Source organism: Peromyscus leucopus, chromosome 9 (genome assembly GCF_004664715.2).
Source record: "Peromyscus leucopus breed LL Stock chromosome 9, UCI_PerLeu_2.1, whole genome shotgun sequence".
NCBI lineage: Eukaryota > Metazoa > Chordata > Mammalia > Rodentia > Cricetidae > Peromyscus > Peromyscus leucopus.
Genome location: NC_051070.1, coordinates 85,954,276 through 85,976,880, shown reverse-complemented (window position 1 = coordinate 85,976,880; position 22,605 = coordinate 85,954,276). Strand labels below are relative to the sequence as shown.

At 47.2% G+C, this 22,605-nt stretch overlaps 1 protein-coding gene across 5 annotated transcripts; it reads left to right on the top strand.

Annotated features, from left to right (window-relative positions):
* The first annotated feature begins 209 nt into the window (after positions 1-209).
* Fam3d (FAM3 metabolism regulating signaling molecule D) lies at positions 210-22,002 on the top strand. Of its 5 annotated transcripts, none has more exons than XM_037208661.1 (10): positions 210-507; positions 6,303-6,350; positions 8,465-8,572; positions 12,081-12,101; positions 14,162-14,279; positions 15,786-15,844; positions 17,354-17,404; positions 18,675-18,759; positions 20,308-20,434; positions 21,558-22,002. In XM_037208661.1, exons 2-10 carry the CDS (start codon positions 6,338-6,340, stop codon positions 21,645-21,647), a joined length of 672 nt encoding a protein of 223 aa, XP_037064556.1. In that variant the 5' UTR covers positions 210-507; positions 6,303-6,337; the 3' UTR covers positions 21,648-22,002. The 5 variants fall into 5 exon arrangements, with proteins under 5 accessions (XP_037064556.1, XP_028709645.1, XP_037064555.1 ...); XM_028853812.2 differs by having other exon boundaries at positions 211-479; XM_037208660.1 differs by lacking the exon at positions 210-507 and adding an exon at positions 5,557-5,782.
* The last annotated feature ends 603 nt before the right edge of the window (positions 22,003-22,605 follow it).

The window sequence follows — 22,605 nt, the reverse complement described above, 5'->3', positions numbered from 1 at the left end:
TTATTATTTTATTGTTGGTGTTGGGGAGGGGAGAGATTCACCCCCAAGCTGTTGGATCTCACACCCAAGCGTCACCTAGGAAGGCTGGAGCTGCTGTATGTGGAAGAAAACAAGCACAGCCCTGCCCATGCCTAAGCAGACTTTAGCCTCATTTCCTCCCCAGAGAGCTCTAGATTAAACTTCCTCCTTCCTGGTAAGGCTGTTTAATGAGGCACAGGGAGGGTTTATGGCAATCTGTTCCAAGCAGGCAGGCCAGACCATGGGCAGGGCTAAGGAGCAACTGCCCTCCCAAGGAGCCCATGACCTGCCGTGTGACTTCCTCTGGGTAGCTGCATCCAGAGGAGGGCACCTACCGAGGGAAGGCCACAAGCCCTCCAAGAACCAGGAGGTGGCTCTGTCAGCAGCCAGGCCAGGCAGGCAGTTGGTGGGGCCAGGACTGAAGGCATCATCAGCTGATTCATCACCCCTTCTCCACCAAGGTAGGGAAGAGTGAGTCCTGAGCCTCAGGTGCGTACATCTCTGCCAGACTGGAGAGGGCTTTACCTCTTGATCCACATTTTTTAAAGAATGATAGAAGCGGGGGTGGGGGCTGGAAAATGAAGAATAAGCATGCCTGGGAGAGAAAGTAAGAGGAAAAGAAAAAGGAAACTGCATAACTGAAGAAATTTCTGAGACTACACTGAGGAGGGGAATGAATACACTTCATCTGAGAAGGTCTAGCCCAGCTGACAATCAGCCAAGGGGAGAGTTAGGTTAGCACTCAGCGCAGTTCATGCTGTGATTGATTAGTTATGCCTGCTGTGGGTACAAAGATAAGATCTAGGGTTCAAAAGCCTGGGATTTGAAAACCCACACTGTAGATATTACCCATTGACCGCAGAGAATCTCTGCATGTATTAATTCACCTGTGTATACGTGTTTTTAAAAGAGAAAAATATATTCTAGATGAACATCAAGTTCTACAAGTATTTGAATAATGAGTAAAGAGGGGCAGGATGTTCTCTGGCCACAAATTTCATTTATCTCTGAAAAGATTGACCTGAAATGTTAGACAAAGGTACGTGGTCAGGAGAGATTTTCTAGCAATGCATTGTCAGGCTGACCCCTCTACTAAGATCTGTTTTCCTCATCTGTGAAATGGGAGTGAAGGGCTGAATATCTCAGTTCAGTCCCTTCATTTCTTGCCCATTAGACAGACATCTGTGGGAGGAATCGAAAAAGCACAGAACATAGCACCTACCAGCTGCATGCTAAATGTTCTCCGTGTGGTATCCTCTGTGAGGCCATTCCTCATTATTACTCCCACTCTGAAAATGGGGAGCCTAAGCACTGGGAGTCTTCATTCGCCCAAGCAGAGTGGTTGCAAAGTCTGTGCCCTGGAACTATGCTACAGTGCCCGGTGATACAGCAGGGAGTGTCCCTGCAGATAGTTCACTCACAGAATATTTGTTAAGCACTTCCTGCAGGACAGGCAAATACATCACTGTTCCAGCCAGAAAGCAAAAAAACAACCTGCAAGGATCGTCATTATCAAATTTTGTCACATGCTGTACAGATGGCCTGGGAGTTAGGGATGGACTTCTCTCAAGAGGTTACATATGTTAAGGCAGTGTGTAACTCCTGCTCCAGGGGATCTGACACCCTCTTCTGGCCTCCCCATGCATTCTCACACACAAGCACATAAACACAATGATACATAATGCCTTAGTTATGGTTTTTATTGCTGTGATAACATACTGCAATCAAAAGCAACTTGGGGAGGAAAGAGTTTATTTCATCTCATAACTCAAATCGCACTCCATCACTGAGGGAAGCCAGGGCAAAACCTCAAGCAGGGCAGGAACCTGAAGGCAGAAACAAAAGCAGAGGCCATAGAGGAGTGCTGCACATTGACTTGTTTGCACATGACTTTCTCAGCCTGCTTTGCTATGTACCCCAGGACTGTCTGCCCATGGGTGACATCTCCCCCATCAATCACTAAGCAAGAAAAAGGCCCAGAGGCTTACCTACAAGCCAGTCTTATGGAGGTATTTTCTCAATCATGGTTCTCTCTTCTCAGACATGTCTAGATTTGTGTCAAGTTGATAAAAAACCAAGCATTTTTAAAATTTCTCTACAAGACAATAGCAAGGACAGGGTATTATGGGAATAATAAGCGATTTCCTTCCTAAATAAATGTCACTGGGACAAATTGTTCTCACCAGCAGTCTTATTGTTTATGGATTTATTCACTGCATATCTCATCATCAATAATTTCCTGTAAATATCAGTGCATTGGGAGAAGGACTATCCAGGAAAGAATGGTGGCCTCACGCAGGCTATTATTCAGGGTGGACAGAGGTGATTAGAAAATGAAGTATATGGACAACTGGGCCCGGGCCGAGCTTCCTACAGGATCAGCATATGTCCCTCAGTCCCTTAAGAGTCTTAGTTTGCACTCTCAATCCTGTCTCCACCTTGCTCCCATCTTCCTCCCCATGAGCTGTGTCCCCCAGATGCTATCATTGCCCCAGCAAGACTTCTATGTCCCAAAGTGTTCATCCCTAGCAATGAAGCCCTACCTGGCAGGGATGGGAGAACAGGTAGAATCTCCTGCAAGGACAGTGATCTGCAGCCTGTGTGACTCACTCAGTCTGTGAAATGTCCAAGAATGATGTGGAAATAACCAGGACGTAAATTTGCAGAAGCCAAGTGGGTTCTAAAGTCCAGATATGTCCTCTGGGTAGTCTGGCTTGATGGGGAAATGGTAGAAGATAAAAAGAAGGAAGCCATTTGGTGCAGGGAGAAGGCCAGTTTGCAGAAAGCCCTCTCCTTCATTCTCAGCACACCTTCCACACGCCTGGTGCCAGCACTGGGCCATGAATAAAGACTGTCTAGAGGAGCTGCAGGCAGCAGGGGAGCTGGCCAAAAGCTCGGGCCAACCATGAAGCAGTCCAAGAACTTTAATAGAGGGTCCTTGTGATGGCAGAAAGGCTCCAAGAGTCAGGATTTAACAAGTGAAGTTCTCACTTCATTAGTGATGGTGATGAGATGCTCTGACTTGACTTGACTACTCCTTGATAGTTCATCCTCAGCCTAGGGAGAGGCTCTCCTTTCTCTGTCCACCTTGCCTCTAGGTAGATTGTGGTTGGGCTGAAAATCACCTGTGTACAGAGAGCTCAGGAAACAGGAAGAAACTGACATGCTGGATCCTGCGGAGCCTTTCAGAACTGTGGCGATAGAGATTGGGGGTTTAGGGTAGAGCTTAGTATTAAAGCATATGTTTGGCATGCTCAGTGTCCTCGGTTTAATGCCTAACACTGTAAAGAAATAAGGGCAAGGAAATGTCACAAGCAGCCGGCAGAGATGCTGTGGTGATACATTGGTTCCACAAAGAATAAACATCCCTGTGGGAATAATGCCAAGGAGAAACACAAACAGAGCTGAAGAAGTGAGCCCTGTAAGCAAGACAGCATGGTGCTCGCTCTCAGGCCAGCAAAGCCCTCTAGACAGGTTGACCTGCTGCCTGCCCACGTTCACAACAGGCATCACCCCTTTTTCAAAGCCCCAAGAGCTGTATCTAATGAGCCACATGCAGCAAGCCCACGTCTGCCTGACCTAGATGCAGCCTCTTTCTCGGCATCACAAGTTGGCACTGTTTAACTCTTCTATGACCAGGCCTTCACACTGGCCCCACCAGCCCAGACTTATAGAAGCATCTCTTAGCACCTCTCTCCTGACCTCTATATACCCATCAGTAAAGTTTCAGATTGGTCTTGTTTGAGTCACATGCTAACTTCAAAAGCAATCACAAAGGACATAACAAGGCCCCATGTGGCAGGGAAGCATGATGAATGTGCCTCTATCTAGAACAACTTGCAGTCACAGAAGACTTCCCAGGGAAAGTAGATTTACCATAAGCAATTGAGTAAGATTGTTCCAGACTAGACTCTTAGTAACAGTGTTCACACAAAAGACCAGTAAGGGCAAAGTTCAAGGGTGTTTTCGAGTGTGACTTGTCACAGTCATTCCCCTGTCTGGTGCCCAGCCCAGCTTCACACTGATTCTCAGAAAGTGCTTCAGGAATAAAATCCACAATATGCTGTGTGGTCTCTATGAACTTCCACCTCCTTCTCCATGTGGTAGTGGTATCATCCTACCCTTCCAGGACTGTGCAGGGTTTGATTCATCCCATCTCTGAATATATATTGAGCACTCCTCAATGTTCTTGTAGCTCTGGGCCTGCAGGACACAAGGCCTTCTGGAGAGAAGGTGTTTGAGGCTCCTAAATTGATCTGGAGGCAGAAATCAGCAGAGAGTGTGGGAAGGGCAGGACAGTGGGAGAGGCCCAGGACATGGAGGTGCTGGTGGCTCTTGGTCAGGGAGGAAAGGCACAGCTCTCAGCAGCTCAGGCCCTCCTCCCAACCCTTCTTGTATTCCCTCCCCCACACCTTTCCTACCTGCTAGGTATCTAGGCCACCCAGGCCTGGCTGCTTCTAGAACAAGGAGACCTTTCCCCTGCACCTCTGCAACCTGAATGACCAGTTGTGATAAGGAGAAAATGCTTTCCCTCCCTGGGTTACCTGTTCCTGGTATCTTTCCCCTCCCTGCAACCCCCCACCTTCACCAGCAGACCAGTCCTAACCTTTGGCCCCACACGAACGCCTGGCACAGTGCGCACACTGGAGACTCCGGAGACTGAGGAGCTCCTCGGGTGTCAGGTGGGAAGCCAGGGACTCAAGCAGGAGGGACGTTAGGCTGGAGAGCCCATGGCCAAGACACGACCACCCTGCTGCTCCCCACCCCAACCCTGAAGCCAGCTCCTGCCAAGCTTGGTTACCCAGCCAGTCTTCTGTGCCCTGGCCCTCTCTTCTCCTCGAAACATTGCCTGGTTCTTCCGTATCTCGAGGATCCAGTAAGACTCCTTGCTCTTCCCTCTGCCTCCTCCATATCCTTATCACCTTCCATCTCTGCTTCTGCCTCATTTTTTTCCTTCCTCCGCCCACTCCACCCGAATGGGTCAGCTCTGTTTCTTTGCACACTCTGCTACTATTCATGTCTGACCTATTCCAGCCCTACCCTTCTACCCTTTCTGCCCAACATGTACATGGTACTGGGCACAGAATGTCCTTCAGTTCTCATGTGGAAGCCCCTGGGCTACAAGTCACATTCCTAAGGACCCCTTGTCATTATGATATACCTTTTTTTATCTGAAAACAAAGTTGTCATTTGAATCTGAGGGAAGCTAAAGGGTCTACAGAAGCTTTCTTGAGAGGAGATATGGGAGGAAGAAGGGGAGACTACTCAGAAGACCTGGGGGAGGGTAGAGCAGTAGGTGCCCTCCACTGGAGGTTTCCATAGCTGTAACCATTGTTTAAAAGTGAGTACATTCATGAAGACACCAGGGAGGCCAGAGATGCTTGACCTGATACAGAAGGGCATTAGAGCCCTGTGCTGTGTAGCCCTGGCTCACCAAAAAGAGCCTTTGGCAGTTGGACATTGGAGACTGTTGAGTGATGTCTGTTAAGATAGAGTCTTGGGAGAATGAAAATTCTAGGGGGGGAGGGGAGGAGGGCAATGAAATCACAACAGACTTAAAAGCCACTTGCTGCAGGCCTAACACCACCACCCAGCCCTCCCCTCTAATTACCCCTGGCCTCCAGGAAGCTTTCAAAGCTACCACATTACTGGCAACTGTCCAGTGCCTGAGGGCAACACAGGGGGTGTGGGAGTATGACCCAGACCCTGCCTGGGAAGCAAAAGAGAAGAAAATTCTGGTTTAAGCTCTCTTCTGAAACAGAAAGTACTAGAAGTGGGACCCTGAGGGGATGCAGGGGACCCGGTAGCTGCAGCTATGTGTCCAAATCCCTCCTCTCACCTCTCCTGCTGAGTGCCCTTGGGCTTAACCATGTGAGCTGCCCTTACTAGTCCCTGAAAAGATTCTTTTCTCATACAGTGCCGCCTGGCTTGCCTGCAGGATGCCAGGCCAGGCTACTCATGTCTCTATACCTCAACCAAAGTCAATTGTGCTTGTTCCCTATGCTTTTGCTGGCTTGAGAGCCCTGGGTGGGTGGGAAGTCAGGCAGGAGTGGGGAAGAGCTGGAGAAAGGGAGGAAGGCAGGAAGAGGGGTGGGAATAAAGGCCAATCAAGTCTTCCAAGATCCACTTTGTGATCTCTGCATTCACTGGGGGCCTGAGGGAGGGAGGCACAAGGCAGGGGGAGAAAAAGCTGCTCCCCTGCTCAGGAAAGACAAGGATGCCAGACTCAGTTTCAGTACCGTCCCTGATCTTCAGTTTGTAATTGGACTTTCTTCCCTCCACAGGTTAACGCCAACTCCAAGCCATTCTCCTTGGCAGGATGAGAGTGGCAGGTAGGACAGTGCTCTAAGTTCGCTTCTCTATTATCAGTGTGCACCCGTCCCAGCCTGGGGGTGATTCAGTGTCTCCTGTCAAAGGTCCCCAGGAATGCCAGGAGGACAGCATGCAGGAGAGCCTGGGACATCCCTCTGGGTGTGTCCAACCTTTGGACAGTGTGACATAGCATTGTCATCTACAAAGCCCACACTTTAGAACCACTAACGAGTTACTTAAATAAGTAAACAAACAACTAAATAAATAATAAGTGTTGTGTGTATTGTGCATATGTGTGCACAGGCATGCGTAGAGGTCAGAGGTCAATGTCAGATGTTTTCTTGTCAATCTCTACCATATTTTTTGAGACAAGGTCTCTCATTGAACTTGGAGTTTTCCAGATATGGAGCCCCTGGGACCTGCCTGTCTCTGCCCCCCTCCTCCGCTACTGCAGAGGATACAGACACACAGCCCAGCACTGGCTCTGACATATGCTTGGGTCCTTATGCTGGTACTTTACCCACTGAGCCATCTCTCCATTCATTAAAAAAAAAATCTTTAAATGATTTTAACTTTATGATTTTTGTGTTGGGTCACATTCGTAGCCTCTCCTAGGCTGCCTGTGTCCTTAGGACACACCTACAGGCTGAAGGAGCTAAACAGCTACTGCCCAGTGGCCCCATCTGCCTGGATTCCCAGCTTAGAAACACCTGGCTCTGGCCAGAATTCAGACCACGTACCATCCTCAAGGAGGGCTGTTTCAGGCGCTCATACCACAGGCAGCACAGTAAAGCAGAAGTCTTCAGAGCACACCCTCAAATGGACCCCTCTGTACAGGCATTGAAATGGGAGTGTGTGCCATACACATGCCCCACTTATCCTCTCAGGTAACTATGAGAAAGCATGGCACCTGATTTGGGGTCACCTTTCTTGCCTGGGTTCCAAACCTCACTTCTACCAAGTGGTCATGGGAAACATGCGGCTTCAGTTTCCTCACCTGTGAAGTAATACATTAGCAAGCACAAACATTTAATGGGAGCATGAATGGAGACGGTCTGCCTTAAAACTGTCAGTGTAGTACCTGGCACAGAATGAGTGGACTGGGGCCTGAGAAGAATTCTGCTTTGCAAGAATTCTTCTGTACCAGAAGACAAGGAGTATCCCCCAAACCAAATGAAATAATGCGGTTACTCTTTCTGAGCCTTGCAAGGGATGGGTTCTTGGTTCCTTTCCCAGGTAAGGGATTGCTCCCTAGTGATAGGAGCCAGAGTCTGTGAGGCAGGAGAGGCTGGGGAGCTATGCCTGTTCAGAAACTGCTGAACAAGTCCACTGTGTGATTATTTGTGGTGGCTTTGAGATGATTAAAGATATCGAAGACATGCCCAGCTCCCCAAGCCACCAGAATACTACCTACTACTATGACTATAATACCAATAAACTAGGCCATTCATCTACCCATCCATCCATCTATCCACCCACTCATCCATTCTTCTACTCATTCATTATCTATCCATCTATCCACCCACCTGCCATTCCATCCATCCATCTGTTTTTCTTTCATTCATCAAATACTTATTAGTACATGTTCTGTATACAAAATAAAACTCTGGCCTTCAAGAAAGTCACATTTCAGCAAATAGAGTCAAGTAATAACCAAGTAGTGTGATGATGGTATTTGCAAAGAAACAAGATGATGTGAGAGAAGCTAAATGGGGGGGTGGGGTGGAGGCCAGGGACCTCATGGTAAGAGCATTGCCATATTTACTCTTTGGGACTGACAGACTTTAGCTCAGAGAGCATGAACTCCTGCACAGACTCCATGATACATCTCTGTGGGTTCTCTCTAGAAAGCTAACTGGAGCCCAAGGAAGAGCACTTTCAACTCATTCACAATGGCTATTTGGAAAATGCTCACAAAATCTAATCATATGATCTCACTGTCCTACCCCAGCATGGACTCTTATGGACTCAGCACATAGTCTCACAGTGTGGACATGACTTGTACCTACAACAGAGGGTTTTCATAGTGGTATTGTTGCTGGAATATGGCAAGAACTCACATGGACTTTCCACTTGGCTTTGCACTGCAGCCTCCTGTTGGGGTGTGGCGCATGATCAGTCTCTCTACTTGCAGGTCTCATTCGCATCGTGGCCTTCATCTTCACCCTAGTTGCTCTGTGGGTCTTTCTCCGCAGCTATATCAGTTTCAGCAGGAAAACCATTCGTCTGCCACGCTGGCTGGGTAAGTGGAGCTCATGTCCCATAATCTGCAGACCAGGGATAGGGCAACGAACACCTCTCTTCTGGAGTGACCCAAGAGCCAGACAGATGTGCTGAGTTGTGCACTGGCATTGTGCACTGCCAGGAAGTCTGAAGCCATGGGAACACAGAAGTGTTCCAAGGCCCTGGTCTAAGGAAGGACAGAGGAAGAAAAGAAGGAAGTGAAGAAGAAATAATACTGTCTGAGTTTTGAGTGAAGAAGAAATGATACTATCTGAGTTATGAATGGCTTCTCCTACCTGCTGTTCCCTCTGCTTTAAACCCTCTCTGTGCAGGGCCTGCATGACTGCTTCATCTCACCTTCAGCTCTGTGCTCAAACATTACCACTCAAAGGTCTTCCATGACCTTCTCAGCTCCAGCTGTAGCCTGTCCCCTTCATTTACCTCTTCCATGTCAGCCTATTTCTTTCCAAACACCACCTTCTTGTAATTTGTTTCCCTAGTTACTGCCTGACTCTACCTCCTAGAATATAACTTTCCTGAACACAAGGATTTTGTGGCTATGGCAATGCCAATAAGTATTTGATGGGTGAAAGAAAAATGGATGGATGGATGGATCGATGTATGGATGAGTGGATTTGTATGTGGGTGGATAAATGAATAGAAAAATAAATAGTTGAATGGATGGCTATATTATGGTGCACAGATAGATGAATAGGTAGACAAAATGAAAGGGTGGATGTATAGGTGAATGGATAGGTAAGTGAATGAATAGATGAGTGGGTGAGTAGATAGATGGTGGATAGAAGGACAGGAGGGTGGGAAGATCAATAACTGAATGGATAGATGAATAGAATGACAGGTGGGTAAGTGGAAGGATCATTAAGTAAATGGATAGGTGAACTGATGAGTGGATAAAATGGCAAGTAGGTGGATGAGTTAGTGGGTAGATAGGTAAGTAAATGGATAGATGTGTGGGTAGGTGAATGAATGATTGGAGAAGCAAGTATATGGGTAATTTCTTACTGTTTTACCTACTCAGTCTCATTTAAGATGCACAAATACCCTCAGAGAGTGGTCCTTGATATGGTTGTATAATAGACTCAAGCATGATTTGTGGCATGGTTTCATGTGTGTTCTGAGAAAATTGAAAGTCAAGGAGACTTTTGAAACTAACCCAAGTTCTCCCTTAGAGATGTCATAACAGGGATGGAGCCTGGGTATATATATTCAAATCCTTTGAAGAAAGAAGTGAAGGGGTGTATGTTCTTAGATTTGTCTTCTGGGAAACTGAGAACCACTACCATTGACAGAGTTCAAAATGATCTCCAAGGACCAAAATGGCTCCCAACTTCCCAAGACAGTAAGAAAACAGGAACCTCATTTTAGCACAACTCCGAGGTGGAGGGTTTGGATAGCCTTGTGCCATCTGCCTCTTGTCAGCTGAGACACAGAGCCCACACTGAGATTTCATTTATATAGACACTTAGTTGCTGCCATGTCCCTGATCCAAAGATACTTACTGCTTCTACAGACCATTGATGGATTTTGCTGCCTGCTGACCTCAAGGAGATGTGAACCAGGCTATTTTCAGGAGGGTCAAAGTGTCTCATACAGGACAGAGCCACAGTCAGAATGCAGTAGGTAATGCTTGTCGAGATTTCATCCAGTAACTGAACCTTTCAAAGCTCAATTACCTGGGAGCTAACAAACCAGTAACTCACAAGCATCAGGCCGTAAGCTCTGCATAGGATCACAGGGAACCCAAAATAAGGAAGAGGTGACCCCTGCTAACGGTCTAAGACAGAGAAACAGACTTAGTTACAATGCTTCCAAAAAACAGCAGTGTGTTCCCCTAACTCAGAGTCTACAGAAATGCAAGAGGTATGCCCAGTGAGGAAAACAGACAGAAACCCATCATCTGCCCAGATTCATGGGCCAACTTCCCCTCATTTCACAGGCTCCTGCCCTGGGGGACATACCCCTATTTTATGATTTTATGTGCTGATACTAAAGCCTATATATAACAGAACAAATATATCTTATCACTATTATACAGAAAGATGATAATAACTGGTTTCCTTCATAATCCAATCTGGTTTATTTTATGCACTTAATAACTTGAGCTCTGCTGGAGAAGAAAGTGCTAAGTATCCCAAGGGAGTGAGGATGGACTACTCTGAGAAGCTCACCGGCTTTGCCAGGCCACCAAGGCCCACAGTACAGGGATGTGGAGATTAAGAACTCCAGGCTTACCTAGAAAATTAGGCAGGAGACACAGAATCAACTCTAAATAGTTTCAGTATAACAGTGTCTCTTAAGTCTCTTCATTGAGAAGTCAGGTAGAGTTGGTTCCAGGAGTACCACAAAGCCCCATCTTACTCTGTACCCTTGGACTGCTGTGTTTGGAAAACAGTCCCACATAGCCCAGCTTGGCCTCAAAGGGAGAATGACAGTGAGCTTCTGATCCTCCTGGCTTTGCCTCCTGAGTGCTGGGATCACAGATCGGCACCACTGCACCTGGCCTATGGGATGCTAGAAGTTGAACCCAGGGCTTTGTGCATGCTAGGCAAGTACTCTACCAATTGAGCCATATCCCCAGTCCCCTAGGTACTGCCTTCCTTCAATGGGGTAGAAGCTACACTCATGGTCAGCTTCTCTCTAGGACACATGATGGCTACCAGCTGTCCAGATGGCCATATTAGAACTGAAAAAGGCACTTCTTCACACACACACACACACCAGCGCCAAGGGAATACATTAACACAGAGAAGAGCTCTGTCTCCAGAGGATGGATGGTATTGTGGTTGGTTGTTTGCTGGGATAGGACCCAGAAAAGGCACACTCCTTCCCAGACATTTTTGGGTTCTCTGAAGGAACCTGTTCTCTAGGACCCACCACAGTATGGTGGACACCTGACCTAGAAACCCAGAAAGAACTAGGACAAAGTGAGACAAGATACCAGGCAGTAACCAGGATCCCTCAGGCCTAGCACAGATAGGCCTTCAAGAAAGAGATGAGCCAGGGGCCACAGCACCAGCGGCAGCACAATTCTGTCCTTCACTGAGATCCTCAGGGTCTCACTGGATCCTCTCCACAGCCCAGTGAAGATGGATGTGATGCCTTCTATGTGCTGTCAAGTAAACTGAGCCACATAGTGCTTAAATATCACACCCACCAAACACACAGGGTTAAGGCTCATTCTCCAGGTTTCTCACAGCATAGCACAACTTGATTTTAAACATGAATAATTTGTGTCTGTACATATGTATGTTTATGCATGTGTGTTGAATATGCATTTATGTGCATGTATATGCCTGTGCATGCATGAGTGTACATGCATATGCACCAATTTATGAATGGGTGGCAGCACCAAGTAAGAGAAAGCTCCCAGATGTAACAGGAGAGCTAATTCCCATCAGTGGAACCGCATCAAAGTGTGTGTTCCCACTGCCCAGCCCTCAGCCCCCTCCTCCTCCTGCAAGAAGCCTAAGTACCTTTTCACTAACCAGATTCTTTCTCTCAAACAGGGGTGCCCTCCAAGGAGATCCGTGAGTATCTACACAGCCCCATCCCCTCATCTGTCCTCAGGCAGGATGTCCCAAGGTCTCTATTCCCAGTGCTGCAGGCCCCAGAGAAACACAGGTATCCAGAGTCTTCCTAGCCCACTCCTCCAGTGGTGTCAGAAGCAGGGGCAGGGTGGCCCCTCTCAGCCGTTCAGACCAGTAGGAAGGTGGCTCAACGCTTTCCCTTCTGCAATTCCTTCTGGGTAGTCTAGACCAGAGGGCTCCCTGTCTCTTCTAGAATTTCACCCTGTTGTGAGCCAGAATGGAAAGAGGGCTTCAGCAAGGACCAGGGCTCCCAAGGAACAAAGAAGGTAGAGGCAGAGAGCATGGCTGCTACTGACGTTAGCTCGGGTTGAGCCAGATGATGCATTCTGTCCTCACAGGCATCTCATATAAAGCTAACACACCCCCATGCATGTTCCATGAGTGTTTCCCTTTATAAGTAGGAAAACAGGCTCAGGGGAGTGAAATCTAAGGCCAAACAGTTGTAGTGATAAGTAAGGGAGTTAAACACACCCATCCTGCTAGTCCAGAGACCATCTCCCCAACACCTTTTTTTGCATAAGGCCTCCCTGTCAAGTCCCTCAACCCCTAACCCAGCATGGTAACTCCAAAGAGAGCTGAGCTTCAGGGATAGGATTTTATTGACTAAAGAAGGCACAATGCATACAGCATTGCAGAAAGCCAACTACAAGAATGAAGATAAACCATTTAACCCTTGATCTTATCCCTCTGAAGACCCCTTAGTCCAATTCTGAACCAGACCAAAGAGCTATGACATCTTGCAGATATTGTCTACTGAGAGGAATAGAAAACTCAAGCATATATGCTATATTCTACCCTTCCCGATCCCATGGCAGACATTACTAGTCAATTCCCACATCCTCACTCTCCAAACCCATAGCCAGCTTCAAGAGTTTTATCATTAAACCTTTCACAGTAGGTCCAAACTGACATTTAAGAGAAAGCCTTCTGGGGGCTGGAGAGATGGCTCAGAGGTTAAGAGCACTGGCTGCTCTTCCAGAGGTCCTGAGTTCAATTCTCAGCAACCACATGGTGGCTCCCAACCATTTATAATGAAATCTGGTGCCCTCTTCTGGCATGCAGGCATACATGCCAGCAGAACATTGTATATATAATAAATAAATAAACCTTTAGGGAGAGAGAGAGAGAGAAAGAGAGAGAGAGAGAGAGAGAGAGAGAGAGAGAGAGAGAGAGAGAGAGAGCCTGCTAGTCCACTCTGATTGGAACCAACTCCCTGACTTGACAATGACAAAAATAATTGGAGAAGCTTCTAGCAAAGTTACATAGCAGATTGGTGAAAGAGCAGTTTATAGTTCCTGATATTTTCCCTCAACATACACACACACACACACACACACACACACACACACACACACACACACACTCACACAGTACTCCTGGCAGTACCCAGAGCAATGGCACCAGGGTTCAGAACAGCTATGGAGACAGCCCCTTCAGCAAGCAGATCCTGGCTTCCCTGAGATCTCCCCTTGGGCATCACTTCCCTTCATGCAGCAGCCTGATAGTGGAGGCTGGATGGACAGGAAATCATTTCCAGAAAAGCTTACCTAAGCTGTCCTATTGACGCAGAGCTTGTCGGACTTAGCTGCAGTTGGCCAAGCAAGTCCTGGGAATTCCAGCTGTGGTCCCTGGAGCCTAGACTCTTCCCTGATCATGAGGGCCCAGGAAGACCCACAGCTTGCTATCTTACTATCCATATCATCCTTCCCAGCCCAAAGCCAAGCCAATGGGCTCCATATTCAGCCTATGAAGAAGGACCAAAGCCCAGGCACAGAATCGACTGGGGTCATCCAGCAAGGCACGTGCCAGGCTCTCAGCAAGCTCTACAGAAGCAGCCTCTCTTAGAAAGCCCTCAGATTAATTCTGGGGTGGCCAGACCCTCAACTAGAGTGCTGTATATTTGGATGCTATTGGTGGAGGCTCTACAGTGCCCAAAGAAGAACAGAACCCTAAGGCCCAGCCCCCTCCCCTGATGTGAGAACTCTGTGTTACCTTCCCAGGTGCCCCGAAGACCAAGTGTGGGCTCAGCAAGCCCTGCCTAGACAACTTCTTCGCATTTAAAATCAGCAGTGGGGCTGCCAATGTCGTGGGCCCCTCTATGTGCTTTGAAAATGAAATGTAAGTACCCAGGGTGGCTGTGTTTCTTTGCTTACATTCATTCATTCATCCATTTGAAAAGTCCTGTCAGGGCAGGCCTGTGAGGAAGCCCATGCCTTTCCCAGGTCACCTTTGACACCAGGTATATGTCACAAACAGCGGTCAGCCGCAGAGCTCCCAGCTCAGCCATCCTTGCTGTTGTCCACTTCCTTTCCCTGCACAGGTGGCTGAGCTGTTGTTGTCCCTGCTGTTAAAAAGCAAACAAACAAACAAACAAACAAACCAGTGAGGCTCTGTCAGGGTCACCTGCCCAGCTGAAGGCAGGTCTGTCTAACAGACAAGTTGCTGGACTTGTGGTGTAAGGGATGCCCTGTGGGGGAAATCTATGAACCCCTTCCAAGCCTCAACAGTCATGTTTATCCTGCCATGGAGAACAGATGGGTCTTTCCAACACGATGCTGAGCCTATACACAATTTGCTTAGGCAAAATAGGGTCAGTACTGGTCTGTGTAGTTGAAGCCAGAGGTTCAGGGTGAGCAGGATCAAGGAGCTCAAACTGACATCAAGTTTGCACTCACCTCATCCTTGGCTCTGTTTTCTCCTATTGGCTGTTTTTCCTCCACCGAAAATGGGACTTCTCTGTGAATGAAGGCAGCTGCCACACATTCTGACAAATTCACACCACCTTAGCGCCTCATCAGGATGAGAGCATTCCCACACTGGTTCCTTGCTGCCTTGGGAGTGGAAAAATACCATCATCCTGAGAAAGGGGAGAACGCAGAATGTGGAGGCTGAGCTGGTGGGAACCCAGCTGGGCTCCACAGGGGAACCAATCATTCTAGGATGGCAAAATTTCTCCAGTCTCTAATTTCTTGACTCCTGGGGTGGGAGAGCACCCTACCCTAGCATCTCAAAATCCCAGACAGAAACTCTGCCTTTTTATCTGTGCAGACTGGCCCAAATGTGCCATGGACTAATGTGCTACCACACAAAGAACACAGCCCACCACAGCCTTCTGGAAGAAATCCTACAGCCCAAGCCACTACATGTGTTTCCCAGTGTGTAGGGAGTCTTTCTCTCTCCTACCAGCCAGCTCCCGAATCACTACATGGGGACTTATTATTAATTATGAAAGCTTGGCCAATAGCTTAGGCTTGTTTCTAAAAGCTTTTATAACCTAAATTAACCCATATCTTTTAATCTATGTTCTTTTATGTGGCTCAGTAATTTTTACTTTGTATAAAGTCAATGCTGCTTGCTCTATATCCCTGGCATTTCCTCATGACTCTGCCCTTCTTCCCAGAATCCTCTCTGCCCCCAAAATCCTGCCTAACTATTGGCCATTTAGCTTTTTATTAAACCAATCACAGTGGCTATCTTTACACAGTATAATCAAATATCTCGAAACACTAATGCCTCTGACCTGGGCCCCATGGGTAAGCCTTCTCAAGGTCTCATCACAAAAGCAGAGCATTCCTTCTGCTCCTGGGAATACTGGCCTATTTTACTTTCTTTCTTCATCTGCAGTATCATGAGTCCAGTGAGAAACAACGTGGGTAGAGGCCTGAACATTGCTCTGGTGAATGGTAAGTGGCCAGTGTCACACCTGAGACCCAGGAAAGGGACCTGCCACCTGTTGGGTCATCCTGTAGAACTCAGGACAAGGCAAGGCTGGATTGGGAGAGCAGCAGATCAGACAGGCCTGATCACCTAGGCTCCTGCCGAAGAGTTCACTGCTGTGAACCATGGCTCCACCCTCAAGGCCACTCCAGCTTAGACCATCACACATGAAGCCACAGTGCACACGGTGGCAGAGTGAGATCACATGCTGATTACATATCACTCTTCATTCCACAAGTATGAATGCAATCTAGCATGAGCCAGGCCCTGGCTTCATGATCCCTGTGGGTACCACAGTAAGGGAACGGAGATGCAACACATGGGGCAAGTGTAATCACAGAAGGTTCCAGAACAGAGGATGGTCAACTTCAGTTTAAAAAAAAAAAAACAGCAAGGAGAAAAGGAGACACCCCTTCAAGGCAGCAGGGAAGGGAAGAGGGAAGAAAGGTTCCAGACTGGGACTTCCTGTCTGGCCTATCACAAAGCCATCATGTTGAGCATATACTTTATACAACTTGAACCCAGATCTGGCCGACTCCAGCTGGCAGCCTCCTTGGACTGCAGTGTCTCTAGGCAGGTGTATAGATCTGGGCTTCAGGCTCCTCATACATAGTAATTAGCCATAGTTAAACATGGCTGGTTCCCAACCTCTCACTGTGCTGAGTTTCCTTTGAGAAACAGTTCAGACTATGCTGCTCACCTCTACCCTGACTCTAGAAACTCACAAATAAGCATACTCACAGAGACACATGGCCCCTTCTAAAGACCCCATGTAAAGCCCCATACGGCTCTGAGCCTGCGAGGGTTTTTCAGGTGAGCCTGCTCCTATTTACAGGGAGATTTGCCACTAGCCATGGCAAGTGCACCATCGCCAAACCCTCTGCAATACTACCATCTAGTGGTAAAGGTTGAGACCAGTGGCTTTCCTCCAGATCACCAAGGGTATTTGCCCAAAAACCCCAAAAGCAATCCAGACCCCAGAAATCTGAGGACCATTTATAACTGAAAATCCCACAGCCTCCAAAAGTTGGAAGATTTGGCTTGCAGATTTCCCACTTATGTGAGAACAGTTATAAACATGCCACTATTATAATTTTGCAGAAGATATATCTAGTACACTTACTGTTTTAGATATATTCCATTTCAAACTAACAGCCCATTGAATTTATGCAAAAATTAAGGGTAAAATGCTGACTCATGTGTGAGCAGCTGTCATGGCAGAATACAGATTCTGAGTGGCTATATTCTGTTGTGCTCTGGGTGTTCAGCCAGTATGTTCTACCTCTCAAATCAGCCTCAGCCCCAGCCCAGAAATTATTAGGCCCCTATTGTGCCCCTGATGACCTTCACAAGATCCAGTTTCATTCAGTTCTCACTCTGGTTTTAAGCTTTACAGTACCCATGGGCCAGATTCAGCAAAATGACAAGCAAGATGACTCACGATATGGGAAGTAATAACTCTCTCTTTTCACTAGGAACTACAGGACAGGTGCTGAGAAAGGGCAGCTTTGACATGTACTCTGGAGGTAGGCACCTCTGTTGGCACTGAGGTCATGGTGGTGAGCTCCTTCCTGTGGAATGGTCACTTGTGGATGCAAGTATGGGAAGGTTGAGGGTTGTTCTGCTTTAGACACCTTCCTAGGGTCTGAGTTAGACTCAGGCACAGATCCTTAGAAGAGGGTTTGAGTGGCTTATTTAGAAGCTGGTTTCAAGAAATGCCCATGGTGCGTCAAGCAGTAAGACAGAAGAAAAATGAAGCCAGCTGGGGAAATGGAGAGCTGTTGCACACCGCCTTGGATGTAGCCCAGGGGATATGCTTGAAGCACTGGTTCTTCTTCACTTCCTAACAATTTTGACTCTGAGAGGTGCCCTCTTCTCCATCTCTCTGAAGATGTTGCTTCTCCAAATAGATGAGTTTTGGTTTATTTTCTTAAATCTCTGTGCATATATATGGTTGACTGTTAGGACATCACCGCCCCCTTGCCTTAGCACAACAGGCAGAGTAGGTCTCCTTGGGCTGGAATCCATGCATCTGAGTTCCATGAACAGCTTGGCTGATAGTTTGATGCGCTATATTCACAGTTTTTAAATTCTTAACCACTTTGAAATCAATGGCCTTGCATTTTTATTTTGCACTGGACCCCACAAATTATGTATCCAGGTCTGCTAACAATTTATAATTCCATTTAAAGGCATGTATTGTATGCCCCAGATTATCACATGTAAATTTCACAAAGATGCCATAAGCAGAGCTATTGCTCATCCTTGTCAGAAGACCCCAGAGAGCTGTTTTGAGACAGAGCCCCATGTAGCCCAGGGGGACTTCAAACTCATTATGTAGCCAAGGATGAACAGCAGCCTAGACTGTCTGTGGTCATTTAGAAGATGCCATGAGGCCTTGGACAGTAGAGATCTATGAAGTTCTGATCCTCCTGTCTCTACCTCCCAAGTGCTGGGACTGCAGGTGTGTGCCATCACACTAGGTCAAACTCAGACCTTTGTGCATGTCAGGCAAGTGAGCTAAAGCCTAGCCCCATACCCAGGGCACTTAAAATGCCAATGTCTAGTCACATGAATCCAGGTCACATGAATGAAGTCCCCTTATTGTGTTCTCACATTTTCCTGCCCTCAGATAAATGCTGCAGGAAACACTACACCCATCGTATTGCCTCCATCTGACTTCTGAGCTTCCCATCAGCCTGGCCCAGGTCTCCCTGGGTCATTAGGGTAGAAGAGAATAAGAATCCAGCAGCATTTCTCCTAAACACCAGTGCCTTTCTTTTCTTTCTCTCCTAGAACCCAAACTCCTGATGAACTTCCTTGAAGAAATTCCAGATAGCACGCTAGTGCTGGTGGCCTCCTATGATGACCCAGGCACTAAGTAAGTGGGAAACGTCACCTCCACATGGTGATGCAAACCAAATACTTCACACCTGAACACACTCTCCTACTCTTCTGAAAGCCCCGCCCTCCAGCTAATTATCCTGAGAAAAGAATTGAGGAAGTCTGGGAAATAATGTTGTGGGTGGTATGCTGTGACCTATATTACAATGACGGCAAAGTCTCCCCATACAATAGCCATTGGCTGGTTACAGAAATTATAGCATGATGACACATCATATGTGCATATAAGAAGACACATTGCATTGCAAATGATGGCGTGCAAAAATATTAATGACTTGCAAGAATGTTCACTATCTTAGTGTTCTGTTGCTCTGAAGAGACACCATGACCACAGCAACTTTTATAATAGAAAGCATTTGACTGGTGCTGGCTTACAGTTTCAGAGGTTTAGTCCACTATCATTGTGTCAGGGAGCATAGCAGCAGACAGGCAGGCATGGTCCTGGAGAAGTAGCTGAGAGCTACATCCTATTCTGCAGGTAGAAAGAGGGAGAGAATGAGATTGAGCCTGGCATGAGCTTTTGAAATCTCAAAGCCCATCCCCAGTGACACACTTCCTCTAGCAAAGCCACACTTCTTAATTCATATAATCCTTTCAAATAGTTCCACTGTCTGTGACCAAGCATTCAAGTGTATGAGCCTCCCAGAGACCTTCTTATTCAAACCATGACACTCGCCCTCTAGGGCTGAGTGAGCAAAATAAATACATGCATTCATTAGGCTGGTGAGGTGGCTGAATGGATAATGAGCTTTCTGAGTAAGAGTGGAGAGTTGAGTTTAAATTCCCAGAACCAACATCAATAATAGGCAGACATAGTAGCCAGCCTGTAATTCTAGCCTCTGAAAGCAAGACAAAGGATTATCAGAGCAAGCAGGCTAAGCTAGCCAAATCAGTGATCTCTGTGTTTGATTGAGAAACCCTGACTCAAAAGAATAAATTAAAAGAGTGATGAAAATATTCTCAATATCAGCCTTGGTCCACCACATATACACATGCATATGCACATATATACATGTGTGTCCATACACATGCGATCATACATGTACAAATACATGAGAAAAAGAAAAAATCCACTTGGCTACATAGCTTGGTATGACTCACTGTATGGACTCATTAAAATCAGATCATTTAGTAAATGCCTTAGCCAGCTTGGCTTGTGTGAACACACTCTTGGTGTTCACAGACTGAATCAGTGTGATTACCTAACAGCACGTCTCTCAGAACAGATCCCAGTGTTAAACTCGTGGCCATGTTGACACGTTTATGACGATTTCCACAAGGGAGAAGGGTAGACCCACCTTTCAGTTAGTCCTTCTCAATGTCCTGTGTTCTCTGCAAACCAGAGTAGCACTGTCCAAACCCCTCTCCATCCCCCATCCCAATCCAGTGGTTGGAGAGCCTCAGAAGGCAGGTGTTATGTGTGCAGTTGGAGAGGGAGGGAGATAATTGAGAGCCTCACCCTGTTCCCACTCCCTCATCCATGTCCCTCAGTCTCACCCCCCCTGTCCTCTCTGGTCCTCTGCAGAATGAATGACAAAATCAGGACGATCTTCTCCAACTTGGGGAGTTCCTATGCAAATCAGCTGGGCTTCCGGGACAGCTGGGTCTTCTTAGGTGCCAAAGACCTCAAGAATAAAAGCCCCTTTGAGCAGGTGGGTTCCTGGCTGCCCCTGTCTGAGTGAGGGCTAAGTGGACAAGGAGCTGCAGGGGTGGAAGGACAGTCACTCCCATAGGCTATATCATTGGTCAGAAACACCACACAGAACCATCAAGGAGGGCCATCAGGGTAGAGCAAAGCTGCTCGTCTCATGGAGGCCAGAGAGCAGAGAGCAAATGTCCAGGCTAGTAGCTTCTCCTTTTTCCTTTTATCCAGGCCCCTGACCTGTGGATAGGATGACTTGGATTAGTAACTACCTCTTTCATTAATCCTCTCTGGAAATACTCGTACTTTATAGACCTCCTAGCCACTTCTCAGGCCAGCCAATGCGTAATCAAATTAACCATCACCCACATTTAGAAATCAGGCCTAGTTCAAGAGAGACTAGCCTAGGAGAAGAAAGGAGAGAATATCTATGACCTCTGGGTGAGAATGCAGGGCCTGGACTGGGCGCTAGCACACACAGAGGAGTCAGGACACTGAGCAGAGCTAAGCTGCACTGGTCAGACAGGGATTCTTTCTTCCTCCTTGTTGGAAAGGGTACAGATCCATCAAAAGCAGATGGCCATACAGCAAGGCCCCAAAGATATCCTATGTTGCCATACTGGTAACACATTAGAGAAATCACATGAAGAATTTCCCAACTGCGGGAAACATACACAGTGACATTTTCTCTCTATGCCTCAGTTTCCTGCACAGTAGAATAGAACCATAACAGTATGCACTTCCCAGGGCTGCTGTGTACATTAAATACACAAGGCAGCTTGTGATAGTGCCAGGCATGCAACAGATGCTCAATAATTGCTAGGATTCTTCTTTTCTGTGCTTTATTATTGTGATTTGGGACTTAAATGAGGTTAGTGGAGGCTTTGGAGAAGGGTGACAGCTCTCCAACTCTCCCGATCCTTGGTGCCTCCATGGGGCATAATAGGCTCCAACCCTGTTTCTGAGACCTCAAGCAAGCTGTGGTTCTTCTCTGAGCTTCTTGCCCTATCTGTAAAAAGAGGCTATAGCAGAGGTAAGAGAGCCCTCCGAGTGTTGAGGGTCAGTGCAAATGCTTTTTCATGAGTCCTAGACAGCCTTGCCCACTGTCTGAAACATTTCTTTTCTCTCCCTAGTTCTTAAAGAACAATCCAGAAACAAACAAATATGAAGGATGGCCGGAGTTACTAGAGCTGGAGGGTTGTGTGCCACGGAAGGTATTTTAGGGTGGCCATGGCCCTTCCGAGCCAGGGAGCCAAAGAAATGCCCAACTGACTTGAGAGCAGAGCCCAGGATTGGTGGATTTGTGCTGATAGGAGCTGACTAGGAGGAAGAAAGGGAGAAGCCATATGAGATGTGCTGACCATCCTCCCACTCAATGTGACTTACTTCCTCTCTGAGGAAACAACAGCCTCCCAGTACCCCACAAGGACCAGCTTGGAGATGGGCAGCTGCACAGGGCCTATGGAACCAGCTGTGAGTGAGACAAGTGAGACCTTCCAAGACTGTCTGTGGTTGTCTCCAGAAGGACTGGCTGCCTCCACTTGAGCAGGATTAAATTCTATTTTTGCTGAATTTCAACTTTCCAGCCTCTCAAAGTGCTGTGGTTCTCCCTGGGATTGTACAGGTCTAGTCTCAGCATGGGTTCTGGATCTGGATAGGTAGGGGTAGCTCATCTGGCAGCTGGAATGGAGCCTGGTTTCCTGGAATTTCACAAAATGCCAGGCACAAAAAAAACTTGGTTCTCAAGTTGGACAGGAGCAGGAAAGCCTAGGAGACAGGATACACAGACCATCATCTTGATGTGCTCTTTTAAGACAAGCCAGAGGTGACCCAAAGCTGGAGAAAGGGAGGAAGGAAACAGATCTAAGGCAGGGAGATTCTTACATCTGCCTGGCTTTGGAGTTCCCAGAGGCTGAATCTGAAACAAGCATTTGGGGACAGGCATTGTGTCTGAGGAAAGGGACAGCCTCTGAACAGTGGGGGATTCCTCCCAGACCCTGAATTAGGCACAAACCACACCCAAACACCTGTTTTCACAGAGAGATCCTTTATTAAGCCAGGAAGAAAGGTTAAAGTCGCTACTTTCTGACTCAGTCAGAAAACAGCAGCAAATGACCTTGCAGGTGTAGTTTTAAGAGGAGGAAAAGGGGAGGTCTGTGTTAGAATGGGCTAGGATGTGGT